The sequence below is a fragment of the Oreochromis aureus genome, linkage group 12, assembly GCF_013358895.1.
Source record: "Oreochromis aureus strain Israel breed Guangdong linkage group 12, ZZ_aureus, whole genome shotgun sequence".
Taxonomy (NCBI): Eukaryota; Metazoa; Chordata; class Actinopteri; order Cichliformes; family Cichlidae; genus Oreochromis; species Oreochromis aureus.
The window spans coordinates 7,277,144-7,296,713 of NC_052953.1; the positions used below are offsets into that span (position 1 = coordinate 7,277,144).

At 39.5% G+C, this 19,570-nt stretch overlaps 1 protein-coding gene across 1 annotated transcript; it reads right to left on the reverse strand.

Annotated features, from left to right (window-relative positions):
* Window positions 1-1,224: 1,224 nt before the first annotated feature.
* Window positions 1,225-2,706, reverse strand: LOC120443074 (tripartite motif-containing protein 35-like). The gene has a single exon (XM_039620826.1). It carries the CDS (start codon window positions 2,554-2,556, stop codon window positions 1,225-1,227), a length of 1,332 nt encoding a protein of 443 aa, XP_039476760.1. The 5' UTR covers window positions 2,557-2,706.
* Between the last annotated feature and the right edge of the window lie 16,864 nt (window positions 2,707-19,570).

Here is a 19,570-nt window from a genome sequence, read left to right on the forward strand (position 1 = left end):
GATTTCTTCTGTATAATAATATTAATCCTTAAGTTCTGTGATTCTTCAGATTTTTGCTTTATTCTCTTAGGTGATGCACGTGTTTCTCTAACTTCAACAAGATGTGTTAATGTGTTACCAATAAAAGGACCGTTTGAATACAGTAAGAATTAAACAATAAAAATTAAGAGATCAAATTTCCTTCGATGTTTATACACAAATCAAAACGCAGCCAGACTTTGATATTTTTATTGACAGAAAATAATCCAGGAAGTCAGTGAACTCGTGTTTCCGACATTTTCATCAGATTTGTTCTGCAGGTGAAAAACAGGAAATCCACAGTTAACAAGACTAAATCCTGAATGTGCTGATGTGATCTGGAATATGAAGTGAGAGTTCACAGAAACACACTGGAACAAACAGCAGCTCCAACTGTACAAATGTTCAACAATTATGAAATAAATGTTTCGGGTCAGTCAGTAACAAAGAAAACAGTGTCTGTATCTGACAAAGCAATTTATACAGAACTTAGGAACAATCTAAAAAACAAAGAATGAGCTTTAGTTTGTATGAATACAACTGAATAAATGTCAGACAGTCAACATTATTCTGCAATGACACGTTCTAAAGAAAAACATGGCTGAACTATTACACCAATGTACACAGTTTGGCTTATTTTGCAACATAATGGAGAACATGCTATAAGAAACACATTTAAATGAATCACTGACAGTTAAGTATTAAAAGCAGACATTAGAAGCACAAATTGTCACGATGCTGTTATTAGCTGATATGGATCTAAATACCTGATAAAGATAAAGAAAGTGACATTTATCAGTGACATCTATTTTATACTGATGAAATGTTTAAAACAGTTTCATGAACACTTAATGACTTTAAACACCTTCAACTGAATTTACAACAAAACAGAAAATATTACATTTATGATTTTGTTTTATTTAAAAAATAATTTGTATCTTATTGTATAAAAGCTTCAGGTACTAAATTTTTCTTTCTGAAATTTTTCACATAAAAAATAACAACAGGGGTAACCGAAATTGAAAAGCAAACAACCACACAAAACAATGAACAGAGATGACTTTAAACACCTTTCAACTGAATTTACAACAAAACAATATTACAATAAACTGAATTTACTAGTGAATGAGTTTTCAAAAATAATTTGTATCTTATTGTATAAAAAGGTACTAAATTTGTCTCTGTGGGTGCAAACAACCACAAAGATCAGAGAGTCATGTCACAGATTTTGAGATCAGGGTCATAGAAGGACACCTCCCCCCTGTCATAGTCCAGCTGGACTCTGATCCTCTGGAGACTCTTCTTCACTGTCACAGTCTGACCATCACCATTAGTGTATTTTCCCCTGTAATGTGTTAAACACCAGATTCCACATGTTGGTGATGCAAAACACTCTCCCTTCCTGTCAACTGACTCTTTAACTAAACCCACTATCCAGTCAGGATGGTCTCCCACCTCCACCTCCCAGCTGTGTTTCCCTGAGCTGAAGCCCTCAGAGCCAAAAACACTGGTATAATTAGTGTTTCTCTCTGGATTATCAGGAAGCTGCTGTTTTGTGTCTCCGTGTCTCACACTGGTCAGATCATCAGACAGATAAAGACAGCAGTTTGCAGTGTTTGGGTCCAGAATGACAGGACTGAAGTGGACCTTCTCCTTCAACTTCTCCCACACTCTGAAGGACAGGTTGCCCAGGTGTTTGGCCACATCTATCAGTGCTCCTGAGACCAGCTGTGGATCTGACACTGAGCTCTGGGCTCTGGCTCTGCTCTGAGTGTCTTTATAACTGCTGAGGAATGACACGCTGTGTTTCTGCAGCTCTTCTTCAACAGCAGAGATGCTGTCTGACAGAGAGGAGATCTGCTCCTCAATCATCTTCATCTCTCTGCTGATAGTCCTCCCCTTCTGCTCCTCTTCCTCCCTCAGAGCTGCCAGTCTGGACTCCTCTTCCTCTTTCAGGAACTGCTGGAGCTTGTTGAACTCTGCTCTGATCTGCCTCTCTGTGGACAACAGCTGCTTCTTGGAGTGTTGAATCACTTCATTGTATGTTTCCTCCACTTGTTTGTATTTGTTCCTCTTGTCCTGCAGAGACTTTAAGTCAGATTTCAGCTGCTCCTTCAGGTCACTGACTGCTTCTTCTACAGGAACCACTTTGTGACTCTGGTGGAGAGAAAACTCACACACAGGACACACAGCTCTGTCTTCATCCTCACAGTACCAGTAAGGGACGTCTGGATGTTTATCACACACCACCTCCTCCTTCTCATCCTCCTTTACTTTTTCTGTCTCAGGTGAGCTCTCACTCTGCCTCTTAGCAAAGGAGTCAGCGAGTTCTTTGAGAGAAACGTTTATTGATGTTTCATCCCTTGAAGATTTTCTTTTACAAATGGGACAGTTTTTGTTTTTAGTTTGTTCCCAGAATTTCTGCAGGCAGCTTGAACAGAAGCTGTGGCCGCAGCTCAGAGACACAGGATCTCTGAAAGTCTCTGAACACACGTGGCAGCTCAGGAAATTTTCTACGATTGCAAGTTTCTCAGTCATTTCCACTGATTTTCAGATATTTTATTTTAGTTTATAACAAAACTCACCAAAACAAAGTCCTTTTCAGTTATAATCCACTCACTGTCAGTTCGTCAGTTCAGATCCCAGCATTCAAACGTGTCCCCGTTGTGATAAAGAAGTAAGTTTCATTTTCTCTGTAATGGGTGGAACTGATAGTAATGAACCTATCATTTGACTCAGTCCCCACTAGATGTTGCTATTTCTGTGTTATAAATGTTACAGGAAAATTCCATGCTAAGAACCATGTGAAACCATGTGGTGAAATTTTAAGTGTGACTATATAAATTATGCTACAATTTTGGCTAAACTGAGATATATTTAAGAATTTTTAGCTCCTCTTCTCAGAGGTCCATTGTTTTTCTGTTAATTGCTTGTAAACCAAAAATCAAACAAACAACAACAAATCATATGAATTACATCTTCTTTTTTATGCATAATGTGTCTCTGTTGTAAAAATATATTTAGAACATAGCATTGAATTTAATCATGTAATGTGTTAGAAAAACTTTTTTTGTGTGTGTGTAACCTGTATCTTTAAATTGTTTAGATGTTCCTTTAGTTTACATGAGTCTGACCCATGAATTACACAGCATCACAGCATCACAGCAATCACCACCTCTTTGACAGATTTGTGACATCAGAGGTTTTCACATCACTAACCTGAGTTCTTCTACTCTTTTTTTCAGCTTCAGATGGTCACCGTTTGTAAGACCTACTTTATCAGAGGCACTTCAATGAGTGAATGAGCTTCAGCAAGGGTGCAGTTACTCAAAGGGATGGTGAGTCTTTGTGTCAGTGAGTCATCTACTAATTAGAGAGTCAGCAGTTCAATCCTGTCTCCTCCTCCTGCAAGATACTGAACCCTGATTTTACCCAGATGACTGTGTGTGTGTGTGTGTGTGTGTGTGTGTGTGTGTGTGTGTGTGTGTGTGTGTGTGTGTGTGTGTGTGTGTGTGTGTGTGTGCATGTTAGGATAAAAGTGCATTGGCATAGAGTGTGAATGGGTAAGTGAGGCTTGTAGTAAAATGTACTTAAAATGTGCAAATATAATACAAAAGTACCATGTAAGTACCAGTCCATTTACAAAATAAAGCACAATCACACACTGGTGGCAGACTGATGGTTCTAATGTAGCTACACAATTACTTAAGTGTCAAATCAAACAGACAATCCAGTCAGAGACATCAGCAGTTCATCAGTATAAAGAAGAACCAGTTTCCATTCAGATTATTGATCAGGGCTGCACAGTTAGGACTGAAATGGCACTGATGTCATTAAACATAATAGATCAGGAATCTACATGATTGATTGTGCAGCCCTGCATTAGTGTAGTGGTATGTATAAGTCTCTATTGTAGCACTGTGATGTTTGGCAGATATTACCCAAAATCTGTGGCTGTAACTGCAGCCATCACAATAGGAAACAATCATGTGCAACCATGCAGCTGCACTGCTTTTTAAAGTTGAGCTGTATGTGATAATGGGAAGAACAGATACAGCAACCACATCCTCAAGAATGAACAATAAATGGAACTTCCCATAGAGATTAATAAAATTCTATTCTATTCTACATCAGTGACCTTCATGTAAAAGAAAGAGGGAAAAATGATCAAAAATGATCACAATCAAATTATCCCCCCTGTCCCTTAAACTTCTGTCCTGTTTCTACACGGACTGATCTGCTGCTCAGTGTCCATCGCTCCCTCCTTTTAAATCCTGTTTATCAGTTTGAATTCAGATGTGTCAGTCTGAGGGTGAACACAATCTAAATAAATTTAAATAAAACCAGGTTGAAGGCTTTTTACTAAAAATGTAAATAATTAATTGTTGTCTGAAAGTAATATTGATATGAAGGGTATATGGATTCCCAAGAGCTGGAGTGGGGAACCTTTTTTTCTTTGCCAAGGTCTTTAATGTTGAAAACTGCATGACACACTGGCAGACAGAAAAGACAGTTCGGTGAAAATATTCTTTGCGTAGCTCCTGTGTTTTTTCACCACTGGTTTGTACACACGTACAGAAAGACATTACTATGACATCCACTTCAAACTGGCCTACACAATGATGCTATGATACATGATATTGAGACACACAATTCTAATCTGATATGACATTCTTAGCAAATTTAAAGCAAATAGAACAAAGCACAAATTCATTTTTTTTATTTTGATCTGTTTTATTATTAATTTTTATTTTCTTTTGTTTAGTGGTTTGGTGCTGTTTCTTAACTCAAAATATCCTGTTGTAATTGGACATTTTGAGTTAAGAAACAGCACCAAAGCCCAACAACACTTCCCTCATGGTGCTTTATATTGTAAGGTCAAGACCCTACAATAATGCACAAAAACTCCAACCCCCTAGAGCAAGCACTTTGGCGACAGTGGGGAGGAAAAACTCACTTTTAAAAGAGAGAAACCTCCGGCAGAACCAGGCTCTGGGATGGGGTGGCCATCTGCCTCGGCCAGTTGGTGATGAGGGAAGGAAGTTGGGAAAAGAAGAGTGGTTATTTTTAACCACTCTGGTTTTAAAATGAAATTTAGATTGCCCAATGTAAATGCATATTTTAAGCCAATTTAAGAGTTTTGTCACTCGTGCAGTTTGGATGAGAAACTGCACGTTTCAGTTCAATTTTAGCGTGCCCATGAGAAAGCCCTAACGATGACATTTTGGCTCCTCAGTTTGGCATGTGTTTTGAAGCTTTTGACGATTGCTTCGTCAAACTCTGGGTTGTCTGACTTCATTAAGAAGACTGGAGAAGGCCACCTGTCATGGAGTTCGTTGTACACCGTCAGGCTGAGCTGTTCAATGTTCTCTAAGGACATTTTGTAGTTTTTGGACAAAACTTTGTTCCAGATCTTATGGGAAACCCTCTGTATAATGAAATCTAATGTTCCTGGATGCCATATCGCTGTCTCATTTTCTTGGCTTATAATGTGCATTACCAGATCTTCTGTGAAATTTTTCACCACTTCCTTGTACTCTTCCCTGTTTTTAGAGACACTGAGTACTCTTCTTGGTAAAGCCAACAGGTGTTTGGTGAAGGTTGGGACAGTGATATTATCAAGCTGTTCCCTCAGATTAAAAATCAGATATTTTTCTTTGCAGTTGTGTGTTTTGCAAAGATCCTTGAGAATGGCCTTGTCTATCTTTTTCAGCCATTTTGGGGATAGGTCCAAATGTTTCAGCTCAATTTCAGGCCAGATTCTCTCAATCAGGCGATCGCTGATGCAGTCAGGAGTCAGGCGCTCTGTGAAGAGCTTGTATTTAGAAGAGACTTTTTCTATGGCCTGTGAAACCACCAACTGAATAACTCTGTGGACACACAACTTTTCCCCCATGTTCAGTGTTTTCGTGTTGACTCCGCTCTTCTCGGCGCTCTGATTCACCTCCTGCATTTCTAATGAGGAGGACTCTGGGGTTGCCGTGTCTTCTATCTCCGTCTCAGCCTCCACTAATTCTTTTCTCTGCGTGTCCAGTTTGTTCTGCATTTCTTTTGTGTCCTTCACCAGTTTCTGATCTTCCAGGACTTTGTCTTTTTCTTCCTCCAGATTTTCTGTCTGTGTTTTCTGATTCCACTGAGTTTCTTTCAGAGGGGACTCGTGTTTCTGAAGCTTTGCGAGCTTGGCAGACAGACTGTCCTTCTCCTGTTTCAGGATCAGGATTTCACTGTCCCTCTGCCTAAGCTGCTCTTTCAGAATACATGTTTCTTTTTTCAGCTCAACTATCAGTTCCTGGTTTTGTACTATTCCCCTATTCTGTTTTTGTATTATCTCATCCTTTTTTGTTGTTTTATGATGAGCTTCTCCCTCTTGGTACTCAAGACTCTCTAAAGCTTTCTTGAGATTTGCGATCTCTTTCCTTTGTTCGTTTCTCTTACTTTCAATCTGGGACAACTGAGCAGCAATGCTGCTGTTCTTCTCAAAGAGAGATGCTTGCTTTTGCTGAAAGTCATGGTGCATCGTCTGAATGGTTTTCACTTGTTCCTGCATTTTAGCCTGCAGAGCTGTGAAGTCTTCTGACTGTTGAGTCACTCTTTCAAGCTCTTCCATATTTTCATCAGATTTCAAATTCTTCTCGTGCATGTCCTTACACCTACAACTCACTGTTTCTGAAAATGCTCCAACTGAAACTGTGTTTGCAAAGGTGAAGAGGAGGTATTTATGGACTTTTGTGGCCGCGACGTTGACGTCAGCGTTGTTTGATCTCAAAGGATCAAAGGATCAAAGGAAAGCTGTGCGTAATAATGCGCATGCTCCGATAATGGCCATCCGATTGTTAAGTGATGACGTGACGAATCCTACTTCCGGGCCTAAAGTAGTCTGCGTTTAGTAAGGCTTTTGTAAGGCTAGGGGCGACCGTGGCTCAGGGGGTTGGGAGGCGTATCTGCAACCGGAAGGTCGCCGGTTCAATCCCCGGGCTCTCTGTCCTGGTCGTTGTGTCCTTGGGCAAGACACTTTACCCTACTGCCTACTGGTGTTGGCCAGAGGGGCCGATGGCGCGATATGGCAGCCTCGCTTCTGTCAGTCTGCCCCAGGGCAGCTGTGGCTACTTACCTGGCAGGGGAGATACCATGATCACGAAGGTGGTTCATCCAATGGAGATGGTTCGCCCCCATGATAATGACGACATCTGATGCTACTGTTAGCATGGCAGGTTCCAGGCGGAACGCTGTACGTTTTGAGCTACAAGAGGTTTGTGAAATGGATCGATTGCAGTTTAGTAGGACTGTTATTCAGAAGGAACTGGGTTTTTCACCTAACCAGTTGGATTATATTTTTGGCTTGCCTGGAAGAAGAATTTACGAAGTGATTTTTGCCACGAAAACTTTGTATGAGTCTTGTATTAACATCTTCAATAGAAAGAGACAATCCAGCCCCCAGCTGGCTCATATCAAGATGACTCCACTATCAGGCAGAGAGCCTAAAGCAGTGACTGTGATTATGCATTCAGAGTATGTGAGAGTCGAAGATATTAAAACATGGCTGTCTTTTAAATGTTCGGTGTTAAGAGGATTGGATTTAAAAGACGAAGATGGGATTCGAACTGGAGCATACCGCTTCTATGTACATCTGAAAAGAGATGAGAACTCTGGAGAACTGATGCACCTGCCCCCAATTATTCAATTGGGGGCAATTAGAGGATATGTTTTTTATCCGGGGCAGCCTAAGACATGTCGTAAGTGTGGTTCTAATGACCACCTGGCCATGGAATGTGTCAACGTGGTTTGTAGGAACTGTAAAAGTGGTGAACACATTATAAAAGATTGCCCTTACCCAAAAAATTGTAATTTATGTGGGAAAGAAGATCATACCTTTAGGTCATGCCCACAGTCTTACGCAAATAGGTTGAGAATGCCCCAGGTTCAGCAAGCAGAAGAAACTCCAGTGGTAACAGGGAATTCTGCACCAACGAACGTGGATAGAGGTTACAATCAAAGTAATGAACCTCAGCTGGAAGCCGTTGAGAACCAAACGGGGGCTGACCAGGAAGGTGAACTAGCGGGGAGCTCATCTTGTCAAGCAGGAAATGTTAGAGAGTCCAATAGAATTGAAACTATTCAGGAAGAGATGGAAGTTTTTCTAAGAACCCCAGACCTCGCGCTTCCTTCAACATCGAAAGAGTGTAGAGATTTGTTGGACCTTATGTTCCCGGACCTTCCTATGGAGGGAACAAAACATGCTGTTAAGCTTGACGAAGATTTTCTTCCTCTACCTGTGCATGTAAGCAAAGACAAGCTCCCCGCCCCTCTTCCCCCAGAACTTTTAATACAACCTGGGTCTAATGATGTGTCAAGTTCACTCAAACGACAAATAAATACGTCAACGAATCTTCAACTGGAGAGGTGGAATTGGATGGCACGAGTCCCCCACCCCTCACCAGTACCCCAGTTTGAGGAGCAAGTTTTGAAAGTCACCCAGGAAACTACCCAAATAACCAAAGTGGGGGATAATGTAGGGGAAGTAACATCCGGGGTTTGGTTAGTATCCAAGAAGAAGAAGAAGAAAAAGGCAAAGGTCCAGCAGAATTGACTTTTCTCCCTTTTAGGGGTCAATGAACACACTTCGAGTAACTACTATAAATACGAGAGGGCTGAATGACGTTGTGAAATGTCAGTCAGTCTTTAACTTGTTACATGAAGCTGGTAGTGACATTTTTTACTTCAGGAGTGTGCAATATCCTACATGGACAATTATGCAAAGTTTGAGAAACGATGGGTATATGGGCAATCTGTTTGGTCAGGGATAACCAAAACCGTTTTTCTGGAGTGGGGTGTTATTTAATAATAGAACCTTTAATATAGAAAATGTGGAGACTGTGGTGGACGGAGAGTGTTACTTGTTGATGCGGAAAGATGTGGAGTCAAATTTAGGATTATCAATGTTTACGGATATACTGACAAAAAAGAACGTACTGCACTTTTTCAAACTTTGCAGCCCTTTCTTTGTAGTAGAAGAAATATAGTAATGGGGGGAGATTTTAATTGTACCCTTGGAAAAAGAGTTAGACGGAGTGAGAACCCTGTGGATAGAGGGGATGGGAGCTCCTGTGTGTTAGAAAATTTAATTATTGATGGTAATTTGAATGATGTTTATAAATCACTTAATTTAAATGACCCAGGATATACTTGGTCCAATGGGAAATCCTTTTCCCGAATTGATTTTTTTGTTCGTATCAAAAGCTCTGAATCCTATTTCTTGTGAGGTGGAGCCAGTGCCTTTTCAGATCATCATAGGTTAAAAGGTACTTTTGAAGTGCAGTCCTTTTTAACCCCTGTTCCGGACCATGGAAGTTAAATATAAATTTATTAAAAATAAAAAGTGGTTGGGAAATATAAAATTAAGTTACAACAATGGTTTTCTCCAACCTTTATATGAGTCTGTGGGTGAGTGGTGGAGAGCATTAAAGCTAGGACACGGGCCTTTTTTTGTTTGCAGGGGAAGAATTTGGCAAAAGGGAGGAGGCAATGGGAAAGAAGAAAACAGGCTCGTTTGCAAAGATATTATAACCTTCTTGTTTTGGGTTTTGATGTGGGTGAGGAGATCACGAGATTAAAAAAGAGATGATGGTGTGTCTGAATGAGAAAAGCAAAGGGTATTAATAAGGAGTAGAGTAAAGCATTTTGAAGAAAATGAAAAATGTACAAGGTATTTCTTTAAGAAATTGCATAAATCTAGACCAATTATTGATTGTTTGAGGGATGATGAAGGGAAGGAAGTGGAAAGTACACAAGAAATTCTTGAACTGACTCATTCTTTTACAACAATTTATATAAAGAACAAGGTATTGATGAAGAAATGGCAACTTTCTTTCTTTCAAAGTTATCACAAACACTAGATTCGGGCTGACAGTATTTTGTTAGAAGAAGATGTAACCATAGAGGAAATTACAAGAGCAATGCTAAGTATGCAAAATAATAAGGCACCGGGACTGGATGGTTTGCCTAAAGAGTATTATTTTACCTTTTGGGAACAGCTTAGCTCCTCTTTGCTTTTAGTTTACAAAGAATCTTGGGACAAAAAGGTATTACCGTTGTCTATGAATAAAGGGATGATTTCACTGTTGTGGAAGAAGGGCTCAAAAAAGATTTAAGAAATTGGAGACCCCTAACACTGTTAGGTGTGGACATAAAAATTTTAACAAAAGCCTTATTTTTCCGGGTTGCAGGCGGTTGTACCTAAACTTATTGGTGTAGAGCAAACATGTGGGATATTGGGACGGAAGATGACTGACAGCTTGGCTATTATAAGAGATAGTTATTTTTATAGCCAGGAGCGGAATATTCCCCCTATGCTTTTAGGAATTGATCTAGAAAAGCTTTTGATAATGTTAATCACATGTTTCTGATGAAGGTTCTTGAAATTTTGGGTTTTGGGGAAGGTCTCAGGAGATGGATTCATGTGTTATATAGTAGCTGTAGTAGTGTGGTTGTTGTTAATGGAATGTTTACCGATCCAGTTGCGGTCAAGTCGGGGTACGTCAGGGATGTCCGTTGTCCCCTATTCTGTTTATATTGGTAATGGAGTCACTTGCATGTGCCTTAAGACTGGATAATTCAATTTAGGGTTAACCCCCAGGTAGTGGGGGAAGGAAATAAAATTCACTATGTACATGGACGATACAACTTTGGTACTCACAGATAATATGTCGAGTAGACAAAAGTCTGTCGGTTTGTGAAGCCTTTACGGCAGCTTCTGGAATGAAAATTAATAAAAGTAAGAGCGAGGTTATTTATTTTAACTGGCTTAGAGACTAAAGAAAAATGGGGATTGACCGAAAAATTTGAAACCATCAAAATTTTAGGGGTGGAAATTGGAATGGATATGCAATTTAAGAATTGGAATATGAAACTACCCAAAATACAGGGGAAGCTGGTGGGATGGAAAGACAGAGAGCTTTCCTTTGTAGGCAAAGTTCTGGTGTTGAAAGCCGAAGTAATTGCGTCTTTAGCTTGTTTAGCAATTACATTGCCGATTCCTTATAGAATGTTGGCCCCCCTGCGGAAGGCCATGTTTCGCTTCCTTTGGGGAAGCCAACATGAAAGATTGAAGAGAGACATTATGTATAGACCACTAAAAATGGGGGGAAAAGCTGTTCCAGAGGTTGCATCTAAACTTAATGCAATGTTTATTACTCCAGTCCTTAAGGCTTGTTTTAGTGACTTTAATGACTTGATTTGGCCATATTTTACAAGATTTTGGATTGGACAGAGAGTTTTGAAGGCATGGGGCAGGAGATGCCCCCTTAGTAGTACCCCTTTTCTGAACAATATCCTGTTGTTTACGACATAGTGATTAAATCATTAAAGTGTTTTTCATCTCAAATCATGCCCCAGGCTATAACCAGGACTAATATAGAAGCATTATTATTTCCAACAGATAGAATGACTCCAGTAGGGAAACTTCCAGAAAACCTCTGTAAAATGACATGGCTTAACGTTAATAATAAGCTTTTGTTAAATATTCATAAAGACTTAGCTTGGCAAGCAGTTTTGGAATGCTTGCCTACAAGAGCCTTCTTGAAAGCAAGAGAGTGCACGAAGAGTGCACAGTGCCCAAGGTTGAGATGTGGAAATGACGAGACGGTTAAGCATTTGTTTTGGGAATGTCCTTTTGCTAAGAAGGTGTGGTGTTTATTACGATACCGGTTGAAAGAGTTATATAAAGGAGACCTAACATATGAATGTATAATGTATGGGATTTTGAAAGGTAAGGGAGGGGGAGAGGAAGATCGTTGGTGGATAATTGTGAATTGTGTTAAAGATGCATTATGGAGAGCGAGAAATATTTGCGTTTTTAAAAAATATGAAATTCCTGCACGAGTTGTGGTAAATAGTGCCTTTAATTTGTTGAATGATTATTTTCTAAGTGAAAATATCGCTTTGAAGAAGGGAGTATTAAAAATACATGGATCTTAGTTGAAACAATTGGAATATGGGACCCTTTATGGAAATCTTTATATATTTTTTTAAGGTTTATTTTTATTTTTATTTTATTCTTCATTGGAGAGTTTGTGGGGTTTTTTTGGTTTTTTTGCATTTTTAGTTTTGTTTTTTTGTTTAAAGTTAAGAATTTGTAGTGCTTTCTTTTGTAATGAACAATAAAAAATTTTGAAAAAAAAAAAAAAAAAAACTTTACCCTACTGCCTACTGGTGTTGGCCACAGGGGCCGATGGCGCGATATGGCAGCCTCGCTTCTGTCAGTCTGCCCCAGGGCAGCTGTGGTTACAACAGTAGCTTGTCTCCACCAGTGTGTGAATGTGAGAGTGAATGAATAGTGGCATTGTAAAGTGCTTTGGGTGCCTTGAAAAGCGCTATATGAAATCAAATCCATTATTATTGTTGTGTTGTTAACATGTTTAATGTTTTGTATTTTCTTCTATTTAACCTTAAAAAGCTCCTAAAACAGTCAGTGATCACTGTTGACCTCCCCCGGCTTTTATTACCGCTAATCATTTATTTAAGCTCAGTTTTTAAAACCTTAGGATGTAACTACAGCCCAGCCCATGCAGCAGTATATGAATGACTAACCTCGTATTGTGGATGGATTATCTCAGTTGTTCTCCTGGCTGAAGTTTGGCCATTTTACAGCATCCTGCCATTTGTTCCTGACCACCGAGAACACTCACGTTAACTTTTATCGAGTGGAAAAAAAGTTAGCTTGTTTATATTATGCTAACATAGCTGTGTCGCTAGCGGTCACGTAGCACATCATTATATACCAGCTAGCCAAACTTCAGTAACCCTACAAACGTCACGGCTGTTTAGTTTTCTGTCTTCATTTATGTTGGAAGTGATAACAGAGCTGTACGTTTTAATTTGTTTCCAAAACCCCGCAGTCAGGACATGCTGTATTGTATTTAGATAGAAGCTAGCGAGCTAACTTCCTGCTAACTTCTAACTCCGTTAGGAGTTAAACTCAATTGTTACACCTGGTAGAGCAGAACCCTGATCATTTTATTAAAGATGAATGACTTTAGACAGTTTTTCAACTCTCAGTAACGCCATAGTGATCGTTGGATATATGGACCTGCAGCGGAGTTTAGGCCCAGACACGGCTAGTGACGTCAAACTTAACAACCGGATTGAAATGCACAATTTTGTTTTGTTTTGTTTTTAATTTTTTCAGATACTTTGAAAACAGTCCAAATTAAGCAGGTACAATACGCTGGCGTGACACAGTCGAGCCGGACGTTTGAACGGTATTTCAGACTGATGACATCTGGCCATGAAGCTAGCTTAGATGTGCAGACTGATTCAGACAAAAACTTTTTTCTTGTCTTGTTGATTTTTGGAGGGGACTTTAGATGCCACTAAAAGCAAACACCTTTCATGTCTCCAGTTTTTAAAATGAAACCTTAATAAATTAAAAAAAAAAATGCGAGACATGACGGAGGAACTAGTAAGACCGAATGATAGCTGGTGTGTACATTTTTATTTAAAAAACACACAACTTAAGAAATAGTAATATTCATATTTAATTGATATTAATATGTTTGGCCACTTTTAGTTTTGTGAAGTATATCTTACATGTGCAATGTGGCAAGCTCACTTTATAGGGGTGTAAAATATGAGATGATTGTTTAAATTACCGCAGTAGATGCCTGCAGCTTAAATGGTTTCATGATCTGAACGTGAACCTACCGGTCACGTCTACGGTAATGTTACCAGATATGCATTTATGGTGTGCAAAAAGAAAGGGGGGGAGGGAAGAAACACACTGCTTTTTCAGCTTAAACACTGCCTGGATCACTCTCTTAGGCTACGTCCACACGTACATGGGTAATTTTGAAAACGGACATTTTCTGTCTTCGTTTAAAAAAAAAAAAAATCCCGTCCACGCGTAAAAGCCAAAAACGAAGGAAAACGCTGCTAGGAACATGCCAAAGCAGCAGGTGGCGATATATTCCTAACCGTGTAGAAATGTTTGCCAATCAGAAGTCTAGGAGCCTGGGTGGGAAAGAGTAAACAAAGATGGCGCATAGAAGCAGAACTGAGTCCTATGTGTGGAGGGACAGTAACTGTGTGTTTATGTAAGCATTGAAACACTGCATAGAGTAAAATTAACAGTAATGGTATTTTGTCTAAGTCCGCCATTGTAGAAATTCATTTCACCGAAGCAATACCCTGGCGCACAGTGGGACGTCAAAAAAGGCGCACACCTTTGATGCTGCGTTTCCTCTGTTTCCCTCGTCCACACGTAAATGCAAAAACGGAGTTTTCGAAAATCTCCACCCTGGCATGATTTTCAAAAAAATCTCCGTTTTCAGTGACCGAAAATGCCGTTTACGTGTGGACGAAAGGTGCAAACGCACAGAAAAATCTGCGTTTTCAAAAATACCCGTGTACGTGTGGACATAGCCTTAGTGCTGTGCTGTTCCATCTAGTTATTGGTTACTGAAAAATGTTTGGCCAGGGCAGTTATTGCTGAAGATAGACAATTAATAATATTTTTATGTTCAGATTTGTTCTGGGATATGTCACCATTTATATATATCTTCCTGTGACTTTAAAGTCTGTCAGCTAGTTAGGTACATTTTTGCACTGCCAGTGTTTGCTGCTGGAGTTGATCAGTTTACCATATAAACACTTGCAGTGCATTTCAAACTTATAATTACACTGTTCATTTTGTGCATTAGTAAGTAAATCTCTTATATTGAATTATCCTGGAAAAAATGGAAATGTTTGCAACTTTTTCTTTCTCATGTACTTTCTTTTATTTCCTTATGACATTTAGATTCTTTGGGATCTAAAACACCATCTTGGACATGTAAGTCATTTTCATATTATTTGTACTACTTATTAGCCATATTCAATAGCTTGCACAGATTATTTTGAAAAGTGATGGTTAACTGGACATCTGTGAAAGGAGTGCATTACTATTTTTTTTTCTGGTAATCGGTATAAATGTTTATTTAGCTGCAGGAGTCAATGACCAATTTCATAATTAGACATCTATTGAAATTTCAATGTTTTGTGCTAACAATAATGCCAACAGTGCTCTCTTCACTTGTCCCACAACTCTGACAGTTTTGCTCCTCCCCTCACAATTGGAGTTCTCTCTGAGCTGCTGCTGTCAGGTGCATCAAACCATTTTACATTCCCTTGTTATTCTAATCTCTATCTGAGTTTAGGACTCCAAACATTCACACCTGCTGTCAGTAACCAGAGCTCACAGGACTGTAAGTAGTGCAGCTCATTAAGGTGAATTGAATTGAAATCTATACTTTATAGGAAGGTTTTTACTGATACAGGGAGTGCAGAATTATTAGGCAAGTTGTATTTTTGAGGAATAATTTTATTATTGAACAACAACCATGTTCTCAATGAACCCAAAAAACTCATTAATATCAAAGCTGAATGTTTTTGGAAGTAGTTTTTAGTTTGTTTTAGTTTTAGCTATTTTAGGGGATATCTGTGTGTGCAGGTGACTATTACTGTGCATAATTATTAGGCAACTTAACAAAAAACAAATATATACCCATTTCAATTATTTATTTTTACCAGTGAAACCAATATAACATCTCCACATTCACAAATATACATTTCTGACATTCAAAACAAAACAAAACAAATCAGCGACCAATATAGCCACCTTTCTTTGCAAGGACACTCAAAAGCCTGCCATCCATGGATTCTGTCAGTGTTTTGATTTGTTCACCATCAACATTGCGTGCAGCAGCAACCACAGCCTCCCAGACACTGTTCAGAGAGGTGTACTGTTTTTCCTCCTTGTAAATCTCACATTTGATGATGGACCACAGGTTCTCAATGGGGTTCAGATCAGGTGAACAAGGAGGCCATGTCATTAGTTTTTTCTTTCTTTATACCCTTTCTTGCCAGCCACGCGCTGTGGAGTACTTGGACGCGTGTGATGGAGCATTGTCCTGCATGAAAATCATGTTTTTCTTGAAGGATGCAGACTTCTTCCTGTACCACTGCTTGAAGAAGGTGTCTTCCAGAAACTGGCAGTAGAACTGGGAGTTGAGCTTGACTCCATCCTCAACCCGAAAAGGCCCCACAAGCTCATCTTTGATGATACCAGCCCAAACCAGTACTCCACCTCCACCTTGCTGGCGTCTGAGTCGGACTGGAGCTCTCTGCCCTTTACCAATCCAGCCACGGGCCCATCCATCTGGCCCATCAAGACTCACTCATTTCATTTCATCAGTCCATAAAACCTTAGAAAAATCAGTCTTGAGATATTTCTTGGCCCAGTCTTGACGTTTCAGCTTGTGTGTCTTGTTCAGTGGTGGTCAGCGTCTTTCAGCCTTTCTTACCTTGGCCATGTCTCTGAGTATTGCACACCTTGTGCTTTTGGGCACTCCAGTGATGTTGCAGCTCTGAAATATGGCCAAACTGGTGGCAAGTGGCATCTTGGCAGCTGCACGCTTGACTTTTCTCAGTTCATGGGCAGTTATTTTGCGCAGCTCAGTGTTAATCAGCTGATGGTGAGGGGAGCAGGAAAGCGTTTTTCATCATGGTTGTTGGAGTTGTTTAAGATGCTGGTATTCATAGGAACAAAAATCAACTGGGTGTTTTTCTATAGAAATTGTGTATCTACTTTTTAATAAGTCTTTCTGCTGATGTTATTAATTATCATGCATTACAGATTATATTTTTAAGCAACAACATTTTAGCATGCAATCAGAGCATGCCTTACAGTACAGTTTTGTAAGCTGTGCACACAAAAATAGACTGTTATTTTACAAAATTGCTCATTCAACAAATGTAAATCACAGCAGATTTTTTTTGTTTTAGGTGCACTGTAACAGCTAGAAGGAACTCCTCAAAATTAAAGGCAGAACAGGGAAATACATGTAAATAACAATTTTCCTTCAAGCACATCAGCAAAGTTAAATTGGTATACTTGATAACTGTTGTTATAAGTATCACATGAATATGAATCCCCACAATTATAGATTTTAATCGGGAAGCAACATGCAGATGTACAGGAGGACTATAAACAGCAATTTCTATCACATACAACTCTTTGAGAAAATACCAGCAACAGTGATAATTTATCACTTGCTGATTTATACATTTTACAGTGTAGATTGATGGAAAATCTCCACTCTGGCTGAAGTGTTTTTTACAAACAATGTTTCCACATACAGTGGCTTGCAAAAGTATTCGGCCCCCTTGAACATTTCCACATTTTGTCACATTACAGCCACAAACATGAATCAATGTTATTGGAATCCCACGCGAAAGACCAATAGTGGGGATAGTGTGTTCAGAGTGTGTGCAGTGTTAGTTTTGCGCCACACATAGCGTTTTGCATTTTGGCCAAAAACTTCCATTTTGGTCTCATCTGACCAGAGCACCTTCTTCCACATGTTTGCTGTGTCCCCCACATGGCTTGTGGCAAACTGCAAACGGGACTTCTTATGATTTTCTGTTAACAATGGTTGTCTTCTTGCCACTCTTCCATAAAGGCCAACTTTGTGCAGTGCACGACTAATAGTTGTCCTATGGACAGATTCCCCCACCTGAGCTGTAGATCTCTGCAGCTCGTCCAGAGTCACCATGGGCCTCTTGGCTGCATTTCTCTCTTTCTCTTTCTCTGCAGCGCTCTCCTTGTTCGGCCTGTGAGTTTAGGTGGACGGCTTTGTCTTGGTAGGTTTACAATTGTGCCATACTCCTTCCATTTCTGAATGATCGCTTGAACAGTGCTCCGTGGGATGTTCAAGGCTTGGGAAATCTTTTTGTAGCCCAAGCCTGCTTTTAATTTCTCAATAACTTTATCCCTGACCTGTCTGCTGTGTTCTTTGGACTTCATGGTGTTGTTGCTCCCAATATTCTCTTAGACAACCTCTGAGGCCGTCACAGAGCAGCTGTATTTGTACTGACATTAGATTACACACAGGTGCACTCTATTTAGTCATTAGCACTCATCAGGCAATGTCTATGGGCAACTGACTGCACTCAGACCCAAGGGGGCTGAATAATTACGCACACCCCACTTTGCAGTTATCTATTTGTAAAAAATGTTTGGAATCATATATGATTTTCGTTCCACTTCTCACGTGTACACCACTTTGTATTGGTCTTTCACGTGGAATTCCAATACAATTGATTCCTGTTTGCGGCTGTAATGTGACAAAATGTGGAAAAGTTCAGCCACTGTATTCCTCTTCAGAATATCTTCTGCAATTTTTTGGATTGCAGTATGTGTGAAAATGGCTCACACTTCTATTCTGCACACAATCTTCTGTGTATTTTAGTGAAATGGGTTATCTTCTTGCCAAATCACGGACGAGGAGAAGAAGAATTAAAGTTAGAGTTCAGCAGCATTTAAAGAGCCTTGCTTTAGATGCTGTGGAACTTGCAGAGAAGGCCATGGACCAGGCTTTGCAATACACTGAAGATGTGGCGAACAAACATTCGATTGTGGATGAAACAGTGGAAAATATTGAAGATATAGAAAATAAAGATGAGACTATCAACAAGGCAGAGGACAATGTAGAGGAATATTCGAGTAACAGCTTGGATGAAGATTTACCTCTGGATTTTAATAGTGATGACTTTTACATGGATAGTGAAGCGGATGAAGAACCAAACTGTGACTTTCCTGATGTGGAGTTAGAGCTGGGCGATATAAGATTTTTTCATATCACGATATGTTTTTTTCATTTCAGGCGATAACGATATATATCACGATATAAGCCAAATAACTATATTTGTAAGATTTAAATGTGCCGTTGCTCACAAGTAAAATGTGAAATAATCAGCAGCTTGTTTTGATTTAAATATTTATTTCCCATAATAAGTTCAACAGGGTAGATGTACTTAAGGAACATGAGACTTCAGTTTCAGATAAATAAAGGCAAATATTGCAAACTACACAAAGGGCAGCCGCTAAAGCGTTTAAGTTTCAAAATAGAACAAACAAAACAGAGTACTAAATTGTCAATTCCACTTAGAAACAAAATTTTAATTCTAAAAATAAATCTTAGTTTGTTTTACAGAAGAACAGACAAAATTGACTAACTTTTGTCAGTATCAAATAAACTGAGAACTAAAAGGAAATTCTCAATCTCTCCTTGTTGTATAGCTTAGCTTGTCAAACAGTTTTAACAGTTACTTTAGTCTGACAAAAGCCGAATGGCGAATTAGCGCTTTCAGTCAGAGATTGAGCATGCACCGCTTTATTGTATTTCCAGACTTGCTTTCGGCACAATTTACAGTGCACGCTACTCTGTTTTTTGTCAGACTTGAAATAGCCAAAATACCTTCACACTACGGAACTTCTATGGCCTTTCCGTTCGACAAGCTCTCCGGCATTGGAACCATCATCTGTTTTTTCTTCGGTAACCTTCGCTCATGCTCTCGGTTGATTTTTCTCTAGTCGGCGCACTCATTTCCTCCATTACCTGGGCAGCCCGGCTGGCTGCTTCCCAAACAAATACACATGTGCGCCTTGGCACTTGTGCTGTACCAGAATCAAAATACTTTATTGATCCCTGGGGGAAATTATTTTTTGTTACAGTGCTCC

Bases quoted from the DNA above. Each gene is read 5' to 3' on its own strand.
- LOC120443074 (XM_039620826.1), bottom strand. From the start codon at position 2,556: ATGACTGAGAAACTTGCAATCGTAGAAAATTTCCTGAGCTGCCACGTG.